The following is a 20067-nucleotide window of genomic DNA, read 5'->3' as shown; positions in this document are numbered from 1 at the left end:
TGTGTATATCATGATCAAGTGAACAGCATTTTAATATGCATGCATGAGCCTTAGAGGAAAAAAAAAGCTGAAATTTGAGTTTACATGGACAACAAAAAAGATACTTAATGTTCCTTCCCAGGATATTCAAAGTGCTCTCAGCCACCCCAGCCTTCATTGATAAATGCATTTCCCATCATACCTACATTAGGAGGTCTCAAAAGAGCACCCACAAACTCCTGCCATGCACTTGAAGTTTTCCATATAAACCTATTGTAGCAGCCTCAGCTTTAGTGGGCTAAAGCTATGTTTGTGTAGTGATTAGGAGAACAGGAAAACATTGACATGACCGCAGGAGGAACGCTGCTGCTGTGCTGTTATCAATCATTCTGCAATCTCTGCCCCCTCCTGACCAGTCAGTCCTCCTCAGCAACCTTTGAACATGCCGAGCGATCTATTTCAAAGAGTATCACCCAGCCAAACCAGACCAGACATATAGGGGGGATCCTTAAAATAACAAAGAAGTGAAATGAACTGAACACCTCCTCTTGATGTTGCTTGAGAAATGCTTTTATGTTTTGCTGAGAAGCAAGAAACAAAATCAGCCTGACCAGTAAGGGTGACCAGGAAGGACTGGGGATTCGATATGTAAGAGGTGGTTAATCTCACAAGTTAATTACAGACACAGGACAACAACCACATGACTTTTTGCAGCAAACCCCTAGGCCTCCAAGTCTGGTATAAGCCAGCGTAGGTCCTTGAAAGCAGAGTGTGCTCTATGCTGAAGGGCTGAGTGTCAGCCCTTACATTTTTGCAAACAACTTTCTACACTTTAAATATTTAAAAGATTATCAGGGTGGTGGGGTGGTGTAAGTGGTGATGCGGTGGTGTCATGGCAGGGGTGGGGTGGAAACAGACAGGCTCGATCTACTGGGAAGTGAGTTTTCATTATTTAAACTGCTGCGCTTCCCTTTTCTGCTACTTTCATGATTTAAGAAAAAAGGGTCTTTTAAAAATTAATAATTGAAAGGAGGAAAAGCATTCCCAATTAGTTACCTGTAGCACTGCCGTTAGTATTTGCTGGGTAGGCCATGTTTGCTCAGACATCCAGAGCTAGGCTGTTAGGTTTCATGCAAATGCCATGCATCAAGTCCAACCAGACATGCAACCTGGAACAGACAAGAAGGAGGCAGTTAAAAACATACAGTTTTAAGAAGTTAGGTACATTAAGCAGTAGGCATTTCTGAGTGTTTAAAGTCTCATCTTCACTGCAATCTTCACCACAGCAGTAACTTATATTCCTCTTAACCAGCATCCTAGCTATCACAAAACCCACAGCGTCCTGGCATCTGAAGTTGAATCAGTGGTGCTCTGACAACGTCCCAAGAAGGTCCACTGCTCCAGATGTATTCTCAGTGAGGATGTAACCTGATGAATTTGCAATTGGCCTTGTTTTTTCTGGCCTGCCCTCAGCTTTTTTGCAGTTTGCCCCTAGCCTCCCTTGTACTACAGCAGCCTTCTCACATTTGCTGGTATGTATGTAAAGTTTTAGTCTACCCAACGGTTTACATAGGCAGGGTTAGAGGATTTTTAGGTGAAGAGCACCTACAGAAGAGCTGTACCAGCAAGTGGGGGACCAGCTGCCATTTCCAAGCTCAGATGTCCCCAGGGGAAGTGGGGGCAGAAGGACCCCACTGAGGACGCAGCCAAAGCAAGCACATGCATCCTCACTGTCTGACAAACCTGGCAGCCAATGGCTGCTGTGTGGAAGCCTGCGGAGTGGGGGGGACCAGAGCTGGCACATACCCTGGCTGGGACAGTGCATGGCTGACTGCGTGGTCAGCATGCAGGTCCCAGTGGTGACAGGTTTCCTGGGTGTGAGGTTTTCTTTCAACCCACATGTGGCAGATTCAGCTGAGAAGCAGTGCTTGCCTGAAGCTCAGGCTGCGGGTACAGAAAAAGGGCGCTGTCACCCTGGGCGGATGGCTGCCAACCAGAAGCCAAGTTGAGAGACAGAAGCAAAACCAGCAGCAGTTTTGTGGCTAGTTGTCTGCTGGCTGGCTCTGCAAAGCCAGCCTTGCTGGCTCTGCAGTCGGGCTCCTGCTCCTCCTTCCCTGCCCACCAGGAGGGCAGCCTGATCACAGCCCTCATCCTCAGCACAGTAGATTTGACTTGTCCGGGGCTGCAGAGACACCTCCTCTTGGTTCTGCTTCAAGTCTTCAGCAATCCAAACAGCATTTCATTTTGTTGACTCAGATAGGTGGAGCTTAGGTGTATGAAGAACACCCTGCTTCGCCAAGTCCAGTCTGACTTAGGCTGACAGCTCCTCAACAAACCAGTCACATTTTTTCAATTATATTTGATTTGGCCTTGACAGTGCGTGCGTGGAAATATTTCAAAGCTAAGCAGATTAGCAAAAGAAAAGAAAATTCAGAAATTAATTAGTGCAACCACCATGTGAATTGGAGTCAAAGGTATATGGACTGATAGAGAAGCTGGCTGTCTCTTAAAACTGACGGAGCTCCATTACACAGGCTAATATAGCTTAGCTTTTCCCTTCAAGGAACACAAGCACAAATCACTTCATTTTTAGTACAATCCTGACATCAATTTTCCAAGAATGCAGAAAGGCCTTCATTGCAACTCCTCCTCCCCAAGGTCTGCCACATACTTTTAAATTTACAGTCTCTTGTTCAATGGAGGACAGGACATGAAGCTGTCATAAAGACTGTACAAGCAAAAGGCTACAGACAACAAAATACAGCATGCATCCAACACAGACCATGAGGCAGAGAGGGCCATCACAAGATTCCAGGCATAACAATAATTATCAGGTTTCTGAAACAATGAAGCATAGTGAGAAAAAAAACACAGTGAGAAAAAACAGCATGTTGGCTGGCTGAATTTGCAGCCAGTACTGAAGTTTGAAATCTGTGAGCTTTTAAGAAAATATTAACTACTTCCTTTCAAAGGGAGAAATTTTAAAGCATCACTCCTATCTCTGCAATTGCCATCAGGATATAAAGTTATGCTTGAAGTCCAAGAAAAGCAATTTTTACTGAGTCTCAATGAATGCTTACAGATATCATCTGTCTCCACGTTAAGTTTCTCAGGACAGCCACTGTCTCAGGGCAGGTTGCACTTAGCTGGACATCAGACTCTATCAGCAGTGCACCTAAGAGTAAACAGGGCTGAATTAATTCACCCACTTCTAATTTGTTCAGCACAGCTCTGTGCTTCTCACTAGCACTGCAAGAGGCATGCTTCCCTGCTTTCACTATATATGTTTATTGTACACTGCTGCAGCAGAAGTCTTGCACCACTGTAAACCTAACCAACAAAGCACAGTAAAATACACATGCTGTCTAATGTAGCTGTTGCTTTATCAGGCAACTCATGCTGCCAATCTGCATCTTCCTATCCCACTAGAAGCAAAGAAGGCTCAAGGGATGCTGCTCAGATTTGCACCCATCTGGCCAAAGTCCACCAGGGTCCTGTCTCTGTGCTTCTGCAGGGCTGGATTCTTAGCTAGCTCCCTTAGCTCTTTTGGCTCACACCACCCACTGCACTGCCACTAATGCTTGTACAAGGGCAGACATGAGAGCATGCACTGGGCAGACAGGTGAGAGGGCACCCTCTGGGGGACCCACCTCTTTTAGGTGCAGTGCAGTCCCAAATGAGAGCGGGTCAACCACAAAAGTGAGCCCCAACTTAAAATCCATGCTGCAGCATGCCTGGAAACTCATCGTGGGTTTAAAAGTAAAATCTCTTAATCTTCGTCCTATCAGTTTCAAAAACACTAGTCACCATCACAGGCATGCAAGAGGAGAGCTTCCTAACAGCAAGAAGCAAATGTAACTGAGGTTAGAATTGGCATAAAATTAATAAAGACAGTTCTGAAAGCCAAAACAGGGCCTCAGGTCTACGTTTTGTTGTGGCTTAAAGAGACGTAATTGACCTGGTACAAACTCCCTTCTGGGTAAGCTTCTATTGGTTTCAAAGCTGTGCAGGCTTAAGTACCTCCATTAAGAAACAAACTCACCTTTAGTTAAAACAATGATGTTTCTGAGTTTAAATGAGGATTAATACAATAATCTAGGAAGCAAATTCTTTTCAACAGGTAGGAGAAAAGGAAAAAAAAAGAGAAGAACATAGGGTCTAATAATTTGCTACTTAAGTAGAATTGGTTCTCTTTTTTTTTTTTTTTAGATGAAATGTAACTGCAGCTGACAACCTGCCTATTAAACAGCTGTTAAAGTCTGGAAAAAATATGATCTAGCTCAGCAAACTTATGGAGGAAGGGAATTCATATTGCTTTGAGCCACAACAATACATAGGGAACTGAATTTCTGAAATTGCACTGACACATACATGGACCATTTCTAGAAAGGTATCACATGTGATTCCCCAGTAACACACCCCCCAATAGCTGCACTTTGACAGAAGTCTCTCATGTGGTCAAGGCACAGGACAACACCGGAGGCCAGCTAGAATACACAGTGGAAGAGAACTTAGCCTGCTCTACAGCAAAGCATGTTCTCCAGTGCAGACATCTTACAAAAGAAAATTAGTAGAGGAGCTTATATATTCCATTCCCAACTCTTCAACTTTCTGCCCATGTGTTTTTACATGCTCACCCCCTGCCTGCCTGTGAATACTGTGATTTACAGACCCTAGGGCAGATGCAAAACAAGCAGAGACTAGCTATATGAAATGTTATTGCTCAATGAAGCAGTTGTTTAAAGTGTTTTGAATTAGATATTCAAACTCTCTCTGCCCTGAGGTTCAATAGCAGAAACCTTAAACACGCACAATCCTCAGTTTCTGCAAACTGTCACGACATCCCAACTTTTACAGGCTTTTCCAGAATGGTGATTCTGTAGGCAGAACATAAAGCCTATATCCTATCCTAATCACAAGGGACAAGAACCATGCTCCTGCTTTGTACTGCATCTTGTCAGGTCACCTACACCTATGCTAGTATTTCTGCACCAGAAATACCTAAGTATATGTACATCAGTGCTGGCACCCACACAGCAGAGCTGTAGATTCAAGAGGCACAGACCTTGCAGAAAATCCAGGCTCCCACTTCAGTGTGATGTTTGCAACAGAGGCTTAAGACAGAAGACAGTTGAGGTTTGATCTAAGAGCGGCTGTAGAATGGCATGTTGGCAACACAGTCATTAGAAGAGAAATATAACTCAGCTCTTAACCCAGAAAAGCTATCATGAAAGTCCTCTTGTCCAGGGGCTGCAGTCACGTGTGGGAAATGGTGATGCATGCACACCTGTTTGTGTGATTCCAGAACACAGGCCTTAGCTTTCCAAGCAATGGGCCTTTAGGCTAAATAGATACACATACAACTTTTCTTTTTTCTCATGGCACGCACAGACTGTTAAGAGCAAATGGTCACTTCAGCCACTCAACACAAGCTCTGGATCTGTAGATATTTTGAACCACTCACAGAGTCAGCATGGCTGAGACACTAAAGTGCTGTTACTTAAGATGTCGACTAGAAGTAGGAGCATTGTGGGGCAGAGCTGTGCAGGATTCAAAGATACTGGCTCCCAATTGTTCAGATGGATGCAGTCAGGGGATGGTCCCAGGAGGGAAACCAGCTCTGTAATCTTGTCCAGCAAGTGCAAAGTGGTGATTAAATAGGCCTGGGATAGAGGGGTTTGACAGAGCAAGTCGACCCACGAGATGCAACACTTGAGGAAGAACTGGTACTGCTCCATTCCTGTTATACATCAGTGCAACAGGACTTCTGGCTGACACTCCCCTCTCACATGTGGGTTGTCCCAGCAGTAGAACTCGCCCAGTTTCATTCTGCAAGATACTGATAACATTTGCAAACAAGAACCAAGATACATGCAAAACCCATCTAAACACACGGTAATTTCTTTAGCTGCAAGAAGAAACTGGCACTTGGAAATCCCTCGCCCTGCTCAGCCAGAGGGGCAAGCACTTTCCAAACTTGTGCAGCTCTACAGGAAACAGGAATGTCTGCAACCTAATTCGTATCCTCAACCAAATATGCCAGGTGCTATTTAAATGAAGCAAGGGCTGAAGCCAGCAACAGCAAAAGAGAAAGTATGTGGGGAGTTGCTCTGTGGTTGGTATCTACCCTGGGAGAATGACTGTGTATCTCACTGATATTTTCTTTTCAATTTTATCCCTGCTGTGGTTGTGTTCTTCTTATCCCTATGTTTATCAAAACAGGTGGCCAATAAACTGAGAGGCAAAGTTTGTAAGGGAGAATTTTTTTTTTTAAATAATTAAAGTTAAAACCCAAGTAAGAGTGCAGGCATATGAGGATTTTTTCAGGTCAGACACAGAGCAGTTAACTTTGAGAGAAGGCTAAACTGTGAACAATTTTAAATTTCACTTAATTATTTAATCATGTAATAATTCACCCATTGACATACTTTCTAGAGCAAATGTCTTTTTAATGTTGCATCCAAATCACAAACAAAACTACGCAAGTTCAGTTGCTGCTTAAGTGTCACTAACTGAACAAAATAAATCACTAGCAAAGGCTGATTTCATAGGGCACCCTAAAAGTAAAAGTTCCCTGGGATCAGTGTTTCCTGCAGCCTCTCTCAGGCATCAGTCTGTTGTGATTCAGCCTCCTCCATCAACAGAAATGATCCAGAGATGATTCTTACTATATGCAAGATGACAGGCAATTTATTTTGGACTATATTTAAGCAGGCAACTGAAAAAAGCCTCCTCTCACTATGGTATGTTTTTTCTGCAGGATCTGCAGTATGATGGGAGCAAAAGAAGCCTTGTAAATCCTTTCAACAGGCAAGTTAATTAACAAGATATGGCTATGGTCAGCATGAATTTACCTGCCCGCCTTCCTCACTCTCTCCACTTATGGCATTGGCCTGTAAAAGGTCTCTCTTTACAGCAGAGCTCCAGGCAAAAGCTTAGCTAAGCTCTGTTAAGAAGAGAGTGATGGCTCAGAAACTCCAGGACCTGAGTCAGCAAGCTGAAGAAAAGAACAGAATGCTCCCAGTCAGGGCACGTGCTTCCCTTCTGCCACAAAACCAAAAAAAAAAAAAAAAAAAAAAATCAGACGTGACTTTGAGCTTCGTTGCTTTTCAACCTAACTCCCAACAACGGCATTGCCAGACTCTAATTCTCAAGTTATGTTGGAATTAACCATTAGTGAATTTCATGGGGATGTCCTAAACTGTCTTGCCCCCCATTCTAAGCAGACTTGCATTAAGCTGTCTGCCTGCCTTGTTATTTCTGCAAGCAGAGAATAAATGTACGACCTTCAGTGACATAAGGGTCTGGGGGGGTTTTCTTCTGCATACTTGAAAATGGTTTTCTCCTCATTTGAGCTGAGCTTCTACAAAGCTTCTATTTCACTCTCCCAAGCCATCTACTTACTGCACAGGAGCTTTATTGAGCAGCTTTCGGTACAGAAGATGGCTCAGAAAATGGACATGCATGAAAATCTTTCAAAGGCATTGGATGCTTCTAGCTACCCTAAATAACCTAGCAATTTTTTGAATTTCGCCCAGTATTGCTTTGTCACATTTGTTAGCAATGACAGCTCTACCATCAGCTGTTGGGTTTTAGTTTCCCTTCATATGGAGTTATCCCAAGAGGATCTGGAGGATCCAGAAAAGAAATCAGCTGTTCTGCACAAGCCACTCACTGACTTTCGGGTACCAAGCAACAGCAGAAGGATTTCAAAATACTACCCAGAAGACACAAACGTAACAAGCACCCTGTGAAGCCAGACACAAACGGTCCATCTAGACTATCTTGTTTTCAACAGTGGCAACAAGAGATACTATTTAAGGACAGTACACGTGCCTGATGGTGAGCCCCTGCTTCTGTGCTCTCCCAGCACCACCAATGATTGGATTGGGAATATCTAAAGGTATATCCTTATTGTGTCATTTTAATATCCACATAAGTTGCATGTGAATTTGACTAGCCCCTTTCTGACCCTGCTGATGTCACCTGCTTCTGCTGCTTCGTGGGGCAGGAAGTCCCAGGCTGTCAATACGTACTGCGTATTTCTTGTTTTAAACTGATGTCCTACAACTTGTAATGAGCGCCACCAAATTCTTGCGTTGCAGGCCTTGGTGAACTTCAGTGCAGATTCAGCTTATCCACACCCTTTGCGATTTTATAAACCTCAATCTTGTCTCCCAGCTCATATGGCAACTCCATCCCCAGATCATTTTACTTGCCCTATTTGTACCCTTTCATGTATACTCACCATATGGAAGACCCTCATCATGAGCACCTTACTAAAAAATTGTCTACAAGAATGATCTTACAAAATGGGGTAAAGTATATTCAGTACTTTTCTCAGCGGAACTGAGCTTGACTCTAACAACCAGCTAATACATGGGAAGGAAAACATCAGTTTTAGTAATTTTTGTCATGCCAGTGAAGAGTTAAAACAAAACAGAACTTAACCTGCAGTACAAGCAGCTTTCTGTAGTATAGGCCAGAGATTGGACACAGCCCTCCCAAGTATCCAAACACACATCAGGTCAGCCTAATGGAGTTCAGGTAACCATACCTGTTCTCCAAGATCCAGCAGACTCACTGTCAGCCAAGCCCTTGTGATTTTCTATCAGGATCAGTGTTCACTGGTAAAAGGAAGTCTTTGTATGGATTCTGTACCTCATATGTGGCATGCTTTTGTCACTCCTGATAAAGAGGACACCCTGTCTATACAAAACTGGGCTAAAACCTTCTTGCTTTGTCCAGTGGGCTGACTTGGTGGCCCATGTCTAATGTTTAAGAGCATGATCTTTGCTCACATGCTGTGAGATTGAACACGGACAGGAATGATGGCACCCATCACACAGTGCTGCAAGGCCCCCCACACCCTGCAAACATTCTCTCACCCATCTCTTCTGGAAATAATTCCTGACAACATCATTGTCATCACGTTACACACAGAAGCAAAAAAAAAAACCACCACCAAAAACCCCTTCAGAAGTGTTATAACTCAGAAACCAATTTTTTTATATTAGAGAAAAAAAACCCCCAAAACTAGAAAAAGAAACACAATCCAGGGTAGTAAAAAACTTTTTTTTTATACCTGAAATTCCTAATGGGTGATGTAGAAGACACTCCCTTTGGTTTATGCCAGTGAATAATGAGTCACATGAAAGTACATGAATTCAGGCCAGTATGATATTGCTGTGGGTTGTAATGCTTGCTGTGACAGGGAGCCCAAAGGATACAACTGGGCTATCCACATTTTTCTTGTGGAGAAGCAGGAGGGCTGAGACTTCCATGGCTTGAAGTAGTTCAGCCTGATCACTCTTCAAGAGGGAAATGAAACAATATGTGGGCTGAGCAGTTCATCTGCTGTGACAAAGATCCGAATCCAGCACCAATAACAAATGAAAAGGCTTCCAAAACAAGTTAGGAGAGGAATGAATGCATATTGGGGATGATGCATGCATGCCAGCTGCAGTATACCTGTAGCCTCCCAGGGCTGACAACCCTGGAGCTACTGTGTCTGGCACAAGAAGCAGTTCCACCTTCTCCTCTACAGCATGTACACGAATTACCCATCACATCTGTTCACTCAGTGGCACAGGATGAAACACAGCATCATTTTCACTCTCTTGGCTTTAAACATTAAAAGTTGAATAACAGCTGTAAAAAATGCATCTGCAGATCCCAATACTTTAAAAAGAATTTGCTTATTTAAAGTTAAATTTAAAGGTAGATAAACTTGAAGGTTGAGATGAATAAACCAATCAAGGATGTTTATAAACAGCTCATGAAATGCACTACAATCTCATTTAGACTTTGCATCTAAGACAAGCTGCAAGGATTCTAAGGCATAAACTCTGGTAAACAGACAAATTTAACTCTTCTACAAAGTGCCCAAGTATTTAGTTTTTGGTGACATTCCATGCGCGGTAGCACAAGCATGAAATGTATTTAGAGGTAGACAGCCAAATTTCAGTTTGTCTCTTCTGATTTTAGGTCTGAGATGCTATACATAGAGCAACCATAAATCTGCTGTGACAAAAGGGTGGCATGCACTGCAACCATAATGCTGTGGGACAGCTGGTAAATTCAAAGACTTCTGTCTAGCAGCATTTGCCCATTTAACTATCCCATGGTGGTCCCAGCTGAAGATGTATCTTTACGTGAAACAGCTCCAGCAGCAGATCAGCTTTGTCCCCATCTAGCCTTAAAGTGCTGCTTCCTGTCCCAAAACAAGACCCAAATCCTGGCAGCTCTCTTTCTGTTTTTCCTAATAATAAGGGTACTGTGGACTTCAGTATCAACCAGTCCTTGCCATACAGGAACAGAGAAATTATAGGCTTTTCCACAGTGAAAATGGAAAACTCTAGGGGCAAGGACATAGTATTACAAGGGCCAGCCTCTCACTTTTCCTCTATCACAGTTTACAACAGAGGACTGTAAATTCCTACTCTCCGTGTCACTCTGTACAGCCCACACCACCAACATCCATTACTACTAGGTGCTAGACTGCATCTACAACCTCAGTACTAACATGGGTCCATTTCTGGGCCTTTCAGAAGTTGCTGTGGCCTTTCAGAAATGCAGGGGGACCCCACCCCAAGCAAGTTTTCCATTGCAGAGACCACAAACACACAGCTTCAGCTGGGCTAGGGAACGCACCCGAGACATCCTCCAAGCTGCTTTCCCCTCCCACCCCATCACACAACATCGCTTGGGAACAGCCAGTGCTTATGCACATTTCTTCTTGCCTCCCCTGGCCACAGACCATCTCCCTGAGGCTTTCTGCATTCATCTCAGGGGTGAGCATGTTCCTCTGGTCCCTCCTCCAAAGCCACTGTCTCCACACCACAGCCTGTGGACTGCAAGCCTGCACACTCTGGCAGGAGGGACACAGGTTTTCATGGCAGCAAAAGCCTGCCGGTCACCCCACCACATGCAAAGTTGCCTCTTGTTACTGAGCAAGCAAAGAATCACCAAACCCAACTAACATTTTGACCCAGAGCTGACATGAACCAATTGGAGATCGTCTGGCAGCAGCTGCTGGGGAGCACAGTGGAACCAGGCTAGTTGGGCATCTCCAAACTTCCTTCTGTGGAGAAAGACTTGTCAGCTTTCTGCAAGTGTCATACTGCCCCTGCCTTGCATGCAGCCAAAACCATCTTTCTCCATATGGCTTCCTCCAGAGAACTTACCCACCCAAAGGAGGGGACCACAAGTTGGGGCAACACACTTGTCCCTCACAGAGGGCGTTCCTCTCTGCTGGTTAGTCAAACCAACATTAAAACAACCTGTTCCTAATGCTAAGGGACTTTGTCATTTAATCTGAGTAATTTAAGTCAACACAGTTCACATAACTTGTTTTCCTCCTTCTCAGTGAAAGGGTGAGCTAACGCTTGTATTAATTATTCAAAGCATCTTCTCATGCTCATGGCTCTCTTCTTTTTCAAACAGCTGTACAGCGGCAAGTTCTGAGAGTGCTAGCGCACACAGAAGTGTGCTGATCGACTAATTGCACAAGAACTTTTCACCTTAGGGAGCCAGGCGTCACAGCTCAGTGAATTATGTTTCTCACTACAAATTCTAATGTAAAGCCCCACACCTGTTCGCTGGCATGAGGTACACCCCTCTCTGCCACATGGTGCCAGGAAACAGAGGTGCTCACAAGCAAGCGGGTGTCCAGCTGTTGGGACATGTACAGTACTACTGCTATGCACAGCATCGAGGCTTGCCACGCTGACATTTTTGCACCAGTCGGTCATATCTCAATAAATTTGGCTTTCATTCAAATTGTCTATCAGCCAAAACTACATCTTGGCGCTGACACGAGCAGACACGCTCTACGAACAAGGGGCCATCTATATCTTACAGCACACGTCAAGCTAGAATCAAATTTGTAATTCCCCAAATGACGTATGGATCTGAAAGTCACCTTCCTATAACCCTGAGACAGTGGATCAAGTCCAACACAAACTGCAAAAAAATGTACTTTTCTATGGAGATCCATAAATATGTTACCTTTAAAATCTTTTTGGTTGATTTATTATTGGATAGGAATACATTCATAAAGAAATAGCAAAATAAGATGTATCTTTGTCAGTCACCATATGAGCACACAGATACAAATAGATGGCAGTGCATCTTTCATCACTAACCAAATTCTGGGAAAAAAGAATACAAGAACTTAATCTTCTGAAGATCAAGACAGCAGGACTGTCAATGAAACAATGCATCTTCAATGTGATTCATGTGTTTCTTTCCAGAAGGCCCCTTCTAGGCAAGAAACTATGTTGCATGTATAAAACTAAAACTAAATCAGATGTTCTTCATAACAGAAGAATGGCTTTCATATTCACTCCCATTATCTGGAGAGCAAAATAAGCTGCTGCACAATTACCAATGCCCTCCTCAAACCATACCACCAAGGCCCTAGCAGAGGGGCAGTTTCTTTGTTGAGATTATTCCCACCTACATCCTGCTTTCCTAGGAAGCTAAGCCTTATTTTGAGCTCTCCCCAGCCCCAGTGCCCGTGAATTTGTGATAAACACCCAGCCACAGTGAACTAACCAATACAGATCTAAAAGCATATCCATCTGTCTTCTTGTAAGAACTGCAAAACAGAAAATACATGACTTATTTATACCCATCCCCCTTTTTCCTCACTTCATGCATAATCAAGAACAGAGCAGCTGAATTTGAACAAGGTCTGTCTCAGATAAAAAGGAAAAGCTTTTAAGATTTAGGTTCTTGTTTTCTGGGTCTGAGCAGAACTTAGAGATCCCTTCTGCAGCCAGTGTAATTTCCCTACAAAGTCTAAAAATACCCTTTTGTAGCAATACAGATAATCCTTTACTGATTTTAAATCTTGAGAAATGTCTTCATAGGAGAAGGATGTTATAGCAGAAGTTCTCTCCCTGGCTTTGTTCTTAGATATGCTGAAGCTCTTTCCTCCCTACCTTACTTATTTGGAGGAACTACTTATTTTCACTATTTCTGTCACCAAGAATGCATGCACCTTACCCAGGGCTAACCAGGCCTAACTTCCACCTGCTGCCATTCCTCAGAGCAACAGGTCCAGTGCCTAAAAGAAGGCAATGGGAACTGTTACACTTCTATACATTTTTACTGAGAGGGAAAAGAATAGACAGCCAAAAATGCTACAAGGCAGCACAGCATGTTAGGATTAGAGACCTTTGCAAATACTCTTCCTCCTTCTTCTTTTAATTTCTTAGTTTTCTAAAGCTATGTAATCACCATATGAGGAAATATTAACTTCTACCATTCGCTCCTCTCCACTGTACTGGAATGACTTTTTTTTTTTTTTCCTTTCTCCTCACAATACAATAGCAAAAACAGGCACAGAGGTTACAATTGAATAACTGCTGACACATTTATTGCTAATTATTAATCCATGTTTTGTCCTTTGTTTCTCCCAATGTACATCCAGTAGCAAAATGTTGCCAAGAAAATGGACAAAAAAGGCAGCATGCTGATGTTACCCTGCAGTGAAATTTCAAAAGCAGAAGAAGTGTCAGCTAGGAAAAAGTTTCTGCAAGTAAACATTTAATTTTCCATGCCTATTTCTAAATGCCATTGCATATCTTATATATACATACTTACACATAGGGCATATCCCATGTTGTGTCATTAAGCAATACAGTAAATAAGAAATAAAGAAATTAGACTGCACAGTATTTAGAGATATTCTACATTTCCCTACTCAAAAATGCAGTTCCACTTTCAAGGAGGAAGGTTGCCACCAAGATGGAAGCTCTCTGCCATCATTTAAGCTGGGGAAACACTTTGTTGAGAAAAACATGATCTGATTTTCAAAGACTACAGAAGTACAGAGTACAAAAACTGCTACAGTCTACCTCTACCAGCACAGAATTACCAGTACAAAATACTAGCTTGTAAACAGGGCGACAACTTTTCCAACACAGTAAAAGGGTATCTGCTTCACCACAAAAATGTAAGGAGAAGAGAGAAGTATCAGGCAAACAATACTAAGACAAAGGTTGTGGAAGAGAAACCTTAAGAACTGAAATGTTGAACACTGCATGTGAATTCTTTTAAAGCTCTGATTTTAGAGGTAGACTAGATTTATGTATGTAACTGAATATTACAATTCAAGTGGGGTTTTTTGCTATATATTCATTATTCTACAGCACATTTAGAATTGGAAAAAAGAATACAAAAAAGATGAAAGTTATCCTCATTTATCTGAGGACATGAACAGATTTTGGTGTGCTTCTTACCTGCTGCCACTGAACACTGATTGCTATGAAAATAGGACATTACTGAGAATGAGAAAAGACTAGCTAGGCCACACATCAAAATAAAGTTCTTAAAGGGTGAAAGCCAGCATTAGTTCCTTTCTAAGTATAGCTAAAATTCATCATATGATAGCTCAGGCACTATTTTCATCAGTAACTGTCAAGTAGGGCATGCTTTTTAAGGGCCAATTTTAAGAACAGTAAATGGCACTTAAGTAACAAAACTATGAAAACTTCTTCAGTTTACACTGTCTCCACTCCCAACAACATTAGGAAAGCAGATGGTAAACACAGACAGGTCTAAACTGTTGGTCAAGCCTTACTGGGCACCATGCAACTCTCAAATTGACATGCCAAGTCACACCACATTCTTCACTGCCATGTTCATGGCTGATAACGAATAATGGCTGATATCGAATAAAGAACTGGATGGTTGCAAACTTCATCCTTAACTGAAGTCCTGTAGCTGCAGCATAAAACCTCACAACTTTGTATGCATTTCTCTATTTGTTTAACTAAACCCAGCTCTCAGCTAGGTTTAAGAGAACTGTTGTATTTGTCTTTTGGAGCATAAATCACACAGCAACAGTTCCTTTAGAATAATAACTAGGTGGCCATGATTACTGCTGAGATTTGTAATGGATGGCTTTTTTTTTTTTTTTAAAAAAACAATCAAGCAGGAGGGGGCTTAACATGCAGCAGAGTATCACAACAAAGTCACCAGCACTACCTTATCTTACATCTCAGATACCAGAACACATTCTTGAATAAGTATGATGGAAACAGGAAAGGTTAACTTAGCAGTGGAAACTGCGACTACAAAAAGTGGACTGCAGATCTTCAGAGTTATCTGGCACTTCATTTGCCTGACAGAGTTATTGCAGGACTTGCAGAAGCAGCAAAGGACTTTCAAAGCATACTCAGAGAACTGCTGATAATTAGACCACGGGATCCCTGAGCTGCAAGAGATGGGAATATCCCTCTCTGTGATCTAGTCTGCTCCCAGAGGCAGGGAAAGGAGTAGCATAAAAAGCAGTCAAAACAAATTTCTTAGCACCAGTGTTAACAGCAACATTTCTTATTCCATAACTAATGGGATTTTTGTCTCAAGTAGGAGGTGGCCTTTCACACAAGAGCTATGAAGAAGCATCAATATTTTTTTCAAGGTGCCTCCCACCATCATTTCCCCATGAGCTCAGTGACACGGATGAATGCACATCTCTTCATGGCATTTACCTCTCTCTGCTGAGAGCTTGAGGCAGCTGGCCTTGCTGCACGATGGGCACATAATCCCCAACTCCCTTTATATGATGACCTACAGTGCTCTAGTGGTGCTCACTTACAGCAGTGTATTTTGGAGTTGGACAGTTTTTAGCTCATATCGAAACACACACTGCTGTGCATGTGAACATCACTGTATCGTTCCCCCTCCTGAAGCATTTTGCATGTGGCTGCTATGCCCCAAAAAGCTACAGACACAAACCCTCCCAAAAGTGCCCATTAGCAAGTATGCAGGAGGGCAAAACCTGAAAAGACATAACATTTCGTGGCAGCAGCATTTTGCTGGGAAAGCAAAATCACTAAAGAAAAAAGGAGCTTTAAGAAATTCCACTCTTGACTTGCAGCAATCAACAGTGGCAGAAGGAAGGAAACTGTTGGGATAACATTTGGTTCTCAGCAGCACACAGGTTGCTGAGGCAAGGTGGGAAGGACCAACAGGAATCACTTCCTATACTCTCTAGACCTGTGAGCCCCTCCTGGACCAGCCACCTCTAGACCAGCCAGCCCCTCCCAGAAGCTGCAAGGTTAGTTTGTATTTACATTGCTGCAAAAATAAAATAGCATTCAAAAGCAACAATGAAGATAACACACTTTAAAAAAATTTCATCTTATTAAAAAGTGTTGATAAATACTGCAAGCTAGTGTTGATTTATGATGGAAAGAGACAACTACTGTCTAAAGACATAATTATTTTCTCCCTGTGAACAACTTTCTAGGCCTTAGTTACAGTAAAAATAAATATTGCAGACCAAGTTTTGTAGTTAATTGAAAATTATATGTTAATCAGTTTGCCTGTTTCTGAAAGAAGGAAAAAAGAAAATCAGAAAGACAACAAGCAGCACAAAGATATTTGGACACTCTTCAGAAACATGATTAGTTTCATCCATTCATCCTGCAGAGCGAAATACTGTACAAAACCACGTTCCATGAGCCACTGTGCTCATCTCTGTTACCACTTGCTATGAGAATGACAGATGCTTGAGCTCTTTCCTCTGCAGACCTGAGAAGTGCTGACTCACCAGCTCAGTACTAAATAGAGTTCATCTTAACAAAATCCAGTTAGGGCTACCGAACACCATCCTCTCTCCAAAAATGGGACAGACTCACTCTCCACAATGCACTTACAATTCTGTGTGGTATCACTGAGTGGTAGCTGTACAGCTTCTCTATGTATAAACAAACTTTGAAAAAGCTGACCACAATGAAAAATAGCATCTCAGAGTAAGATTTCAGAATAATACCAGAACAGAGTATTTCAGAACAAAACAAGATAGTTTCCACAAGAACAAAAGTTATGTCCCATACAACCAATGGTGATCACATTTTCTACAAAAAATAGCTTTTTTTAAGAAAAACTTTCTTAATTTCAGAAAGTGACCTCATTAAAAAGCTTATGGTATCATCCTCTTCAGTGTCCAAACACTGAGTAATGGCAATAAAAATTCACTTTACATTCAAACCACAACACTTAAAACCTGTTTGTGGGACTGAAGGAATTAAATTTTTCTTCAGCTTCTGGTGTCAAGGCAGGTGGCTTCTGATCACCATCAGGTGGAACCTACACAGTTTATTCCCAAATTTGCCAAAATCTATCAGTGATCATAGCAATGCATACCTCTATAGAGCAGCTACTAAACAGAGTGGGAGGGAACAGACATGAGACTTCTGGATATTCCTCAGGGCCAGCTGTGTTTTGCACCAGCTCGTAGTTACAGCATGGGTGGAAATTTGCATTAGTTAGAGGTAGGAGGAATAAATAACAGGAATAAAAGATAACCAAATTCCCAGTGAATGTGTTTTAATTACTTCCTGCCAACTCTCTCACACCAACCTCTAATCCTAGAGAAGATTATTTATTAATTTTATTGATTTATTGTCTTTATGTCCTAATCAGTTCTATTCTTGACCTTACCAGATCTGCTGTTTAAATGAAGGTTATTTATGTATATTACAAAATCAAAGTGTATCATGTTGACTTGTGGCAGACTTGTGCTAGTTTGAGCAAACTTTCTTCAGAAAATTTCTGAGTCTCTATATGGGTGCAATCAGCCAAATACCTCTGCTCTTGTCAAGACTGTAGCTCCCACCCCTACACCACAGGTGCTGCTGTAGACCACACAATATTCCCAACCAATGCAATTCAAAGTAAAACAGGACAGGGAAATGTGTTGCAAGCCAAGAGGCATGCCATTTTTGCCAGGAACATTTTCTACATGAATATAGAGACTCTTTAGCTAACAAGGGGCAGATTTAAAGGAATTGCAAGGACCCTGTTTGATTTTCAAAAGGCACCCACTAGAGCAGCTGCCTCCTATATAGAAGGTGATCTTAGGAGAGTTAGGCTAGTCACATGCTAGGTGTGCATGCTACACTTTCACACTCCTAAAAGCCTCTGAATTTTGACCCAAATACCTGCAAGATCTGTAAGCCTCCCTTGACTTGGGGAGAGGGAGTTTCACAGGGGATGGTAAAGAGTCATTGCAAGTGGTCATCAGCAAGATCAGCCCCACTTCCAGCCTTCCCAGCTGGCTGCTCCCATGCAGCTTGTTGGTGGCCTGCACAACTACTAGTTTGCACTACACCTTGCCTTTGCTCCTGCAAGATCATAAGATCCCCTGGCAGCCCCATACAGAGAGTGAAAACAGCAGCAAAAAACCCACAAGGAGACAGTGCTAATTAGTAATTGAGTAATTTAGTTCCCCAACCAGCCTGCAGCACTGGGACCTGTGGAAGGCAATGTGTACTGTGCAATGTGTACTGTGCACTCATGTATGCCCCCAAGCCTAAGCCTAGGCTGTCCTGTCCTGCCCTCCAGCCCAGCCATTTCTTTTAGATGAAGCTGGGGGTACTGGGAGCTAATAAAAGCTAACAGCAAACAGCAAGGTATTATTCCCACCTATTTCACAGAATGTCATAGTGAATACTAACAATAGGTAAGTAGAGGATGCACAAACACCCAACTTTCCCAGGCATTAGTGGTAAAAATGTGCAAGCAGTGATCCATGACAACTGATAAGCTGCTGTTTCAGGAAATTCACAGCAGTTAAGCCCACGTTCAGAGCAGTCGCTGTGCTCACACTCTGCTGAGATCAGAGCTCCACTGTGAACAGCATGGCTGACCTTATTTATATGGGTCCATTCCTCAGCATGTAACCCACTCCGAAAACGTTTTAGCTGCCCAAAAATTCACTGATTGACTGAGCTCCATTAAGCAAGGCCAATACTTTTAAACAAGATTTCTCTCAGCTTCAGCGAATGTAAGTCCTCAAAGTTGTAAACCCTAATTTTGCTACTTACTTCCTAAGCTTGGTCAGCCTCTCTGGGCAAAATGTTCAAAGGGATGACCAACCCATCCGGCTGCAGATGCCTCTAATATTTTGCAAGGTGTGACCATTTTCCACTGAGTAGCCTGAGTCTCAACACTTAGAAAAATAAGAGGATATATATATCTCCACACGCATACATATATATTTGTTCTCTGATAAGCCTTGAACATAGGAGTTTTTCAGCACAATTTCAACCATTGAGGACAAAACTGGCTAAGGCAGTGTAAAAACTGGCAGTAATATCAATCTTAATTACTGCAAAATGGTGAATAACCAACAGATAGGTAAAAGGACCACAAATCTCATTTCCCAGCACTGTGACTACTTCAGAAAACTGTATGCTCCTCTCAGTTAAAACTAATTCAGTATCAAATCAAGACAATTTCCTAAAAATCTGTGCTGAGAGTACCGGGCAGAGTTTTCTTTGAAATAACCCAATCTTTTCCTACATAGGCTTCGGTTCTGCAGCAGACATCGTATCAGTGAAACAAAGCTGCAAAATCAAGCTTCCTTTTGCCCCTGGTCAAAGCATGGGCATTTAACAATTGTTCCTGTCAACAAATTCCTCCTCTCTTACTCACAGAAATGTACTTGACTTCAAGCACACTCAGCCCAGTGGTTACAGCGTAATGTAAACCAGCTATTACCCAATTTTCTGTAACTTTTATATTATAGCATGTATGTATTTCTATTTATCTTTGGTAGACCACAACCTTTTCATTGGCACGGTTAGCTCTCTTTAAGGTCATCTGTCGTCTAAACTGGGAGGAGGGGTTGAGGTTTCTGTTTGTTTCTTTAGTACTGCAGTGTGAAACAAATAACAATCCCTGGGGAACCAGTTTTTTAGAAATATTCCCTTAGAATGGTTACAGTGCAAATAATGTACTGGTATAAGATCATGAAAAAGAAACAGCAGAAACGGTATGGGGGATTTATTTTTTAACTTAAAAAAGGGGAGGAAAAGAGGTAAAACATACTAGCTTTGTTACACTTTTCCAATACAAGACAGACAAACAGAAGGTTAGTATGAGGTGAAAACTGAAGCATCCTTTCTCCATATTATTTTTTTTTTTAACTTGGACATGCTGTGCAGTTTAGACAAACCCAACTGCATTTTCTTCACCCAGAATCTCTTTCCTAACCTTTTCTATAAAACCTGTCGCTGCTTGTTCACTTCAAAAGGACAGTTGGAAACTTACATAAATGTACACTAA

General features: G+C 42.2%; 1 protein-coding gene across 1 annotated transcript in view; it reads right to left on the bottom strand.

Moving 5' to 3' along the window:
• Positions 1-20067, bottom strand: part of KANK1 (KN motif and ankyrin repeat domains 1) — a 128628-nt gene that overhangs the window by 49291 nt on the left and 59270 nt on the right. The window contains exon 4 of the mRNA XM_074856367.1: positions 1036-1148. Within this exon, the coding sequence (XP_074712468.1) occupies positions 1036-1072 (37 nt within the window). The 5' untranslated portion in view covers positions 1073-1148. The remainder of the gene's footprint in view (positions 1-1035; positions 1149-20067) is intronic.

Source organism: Strix uralensis, chromosome Z (genome assembly GCF_047716275.1).
Source record: "Strix uralensis isolate ZFMK-TIS-50842 chromosome Z, bStrUra1, whole genome shotgun sequence".
Taxonomy (NCBI): domain Eukaryota; kingdom Metazoa; phylum Chordata; class Aves; order Strigiformes; family Strigidae; genus Strix; species Strix uralensis.
This window is presented reverse-complemented; position numbering and strand designations above follow the sequence as displayed.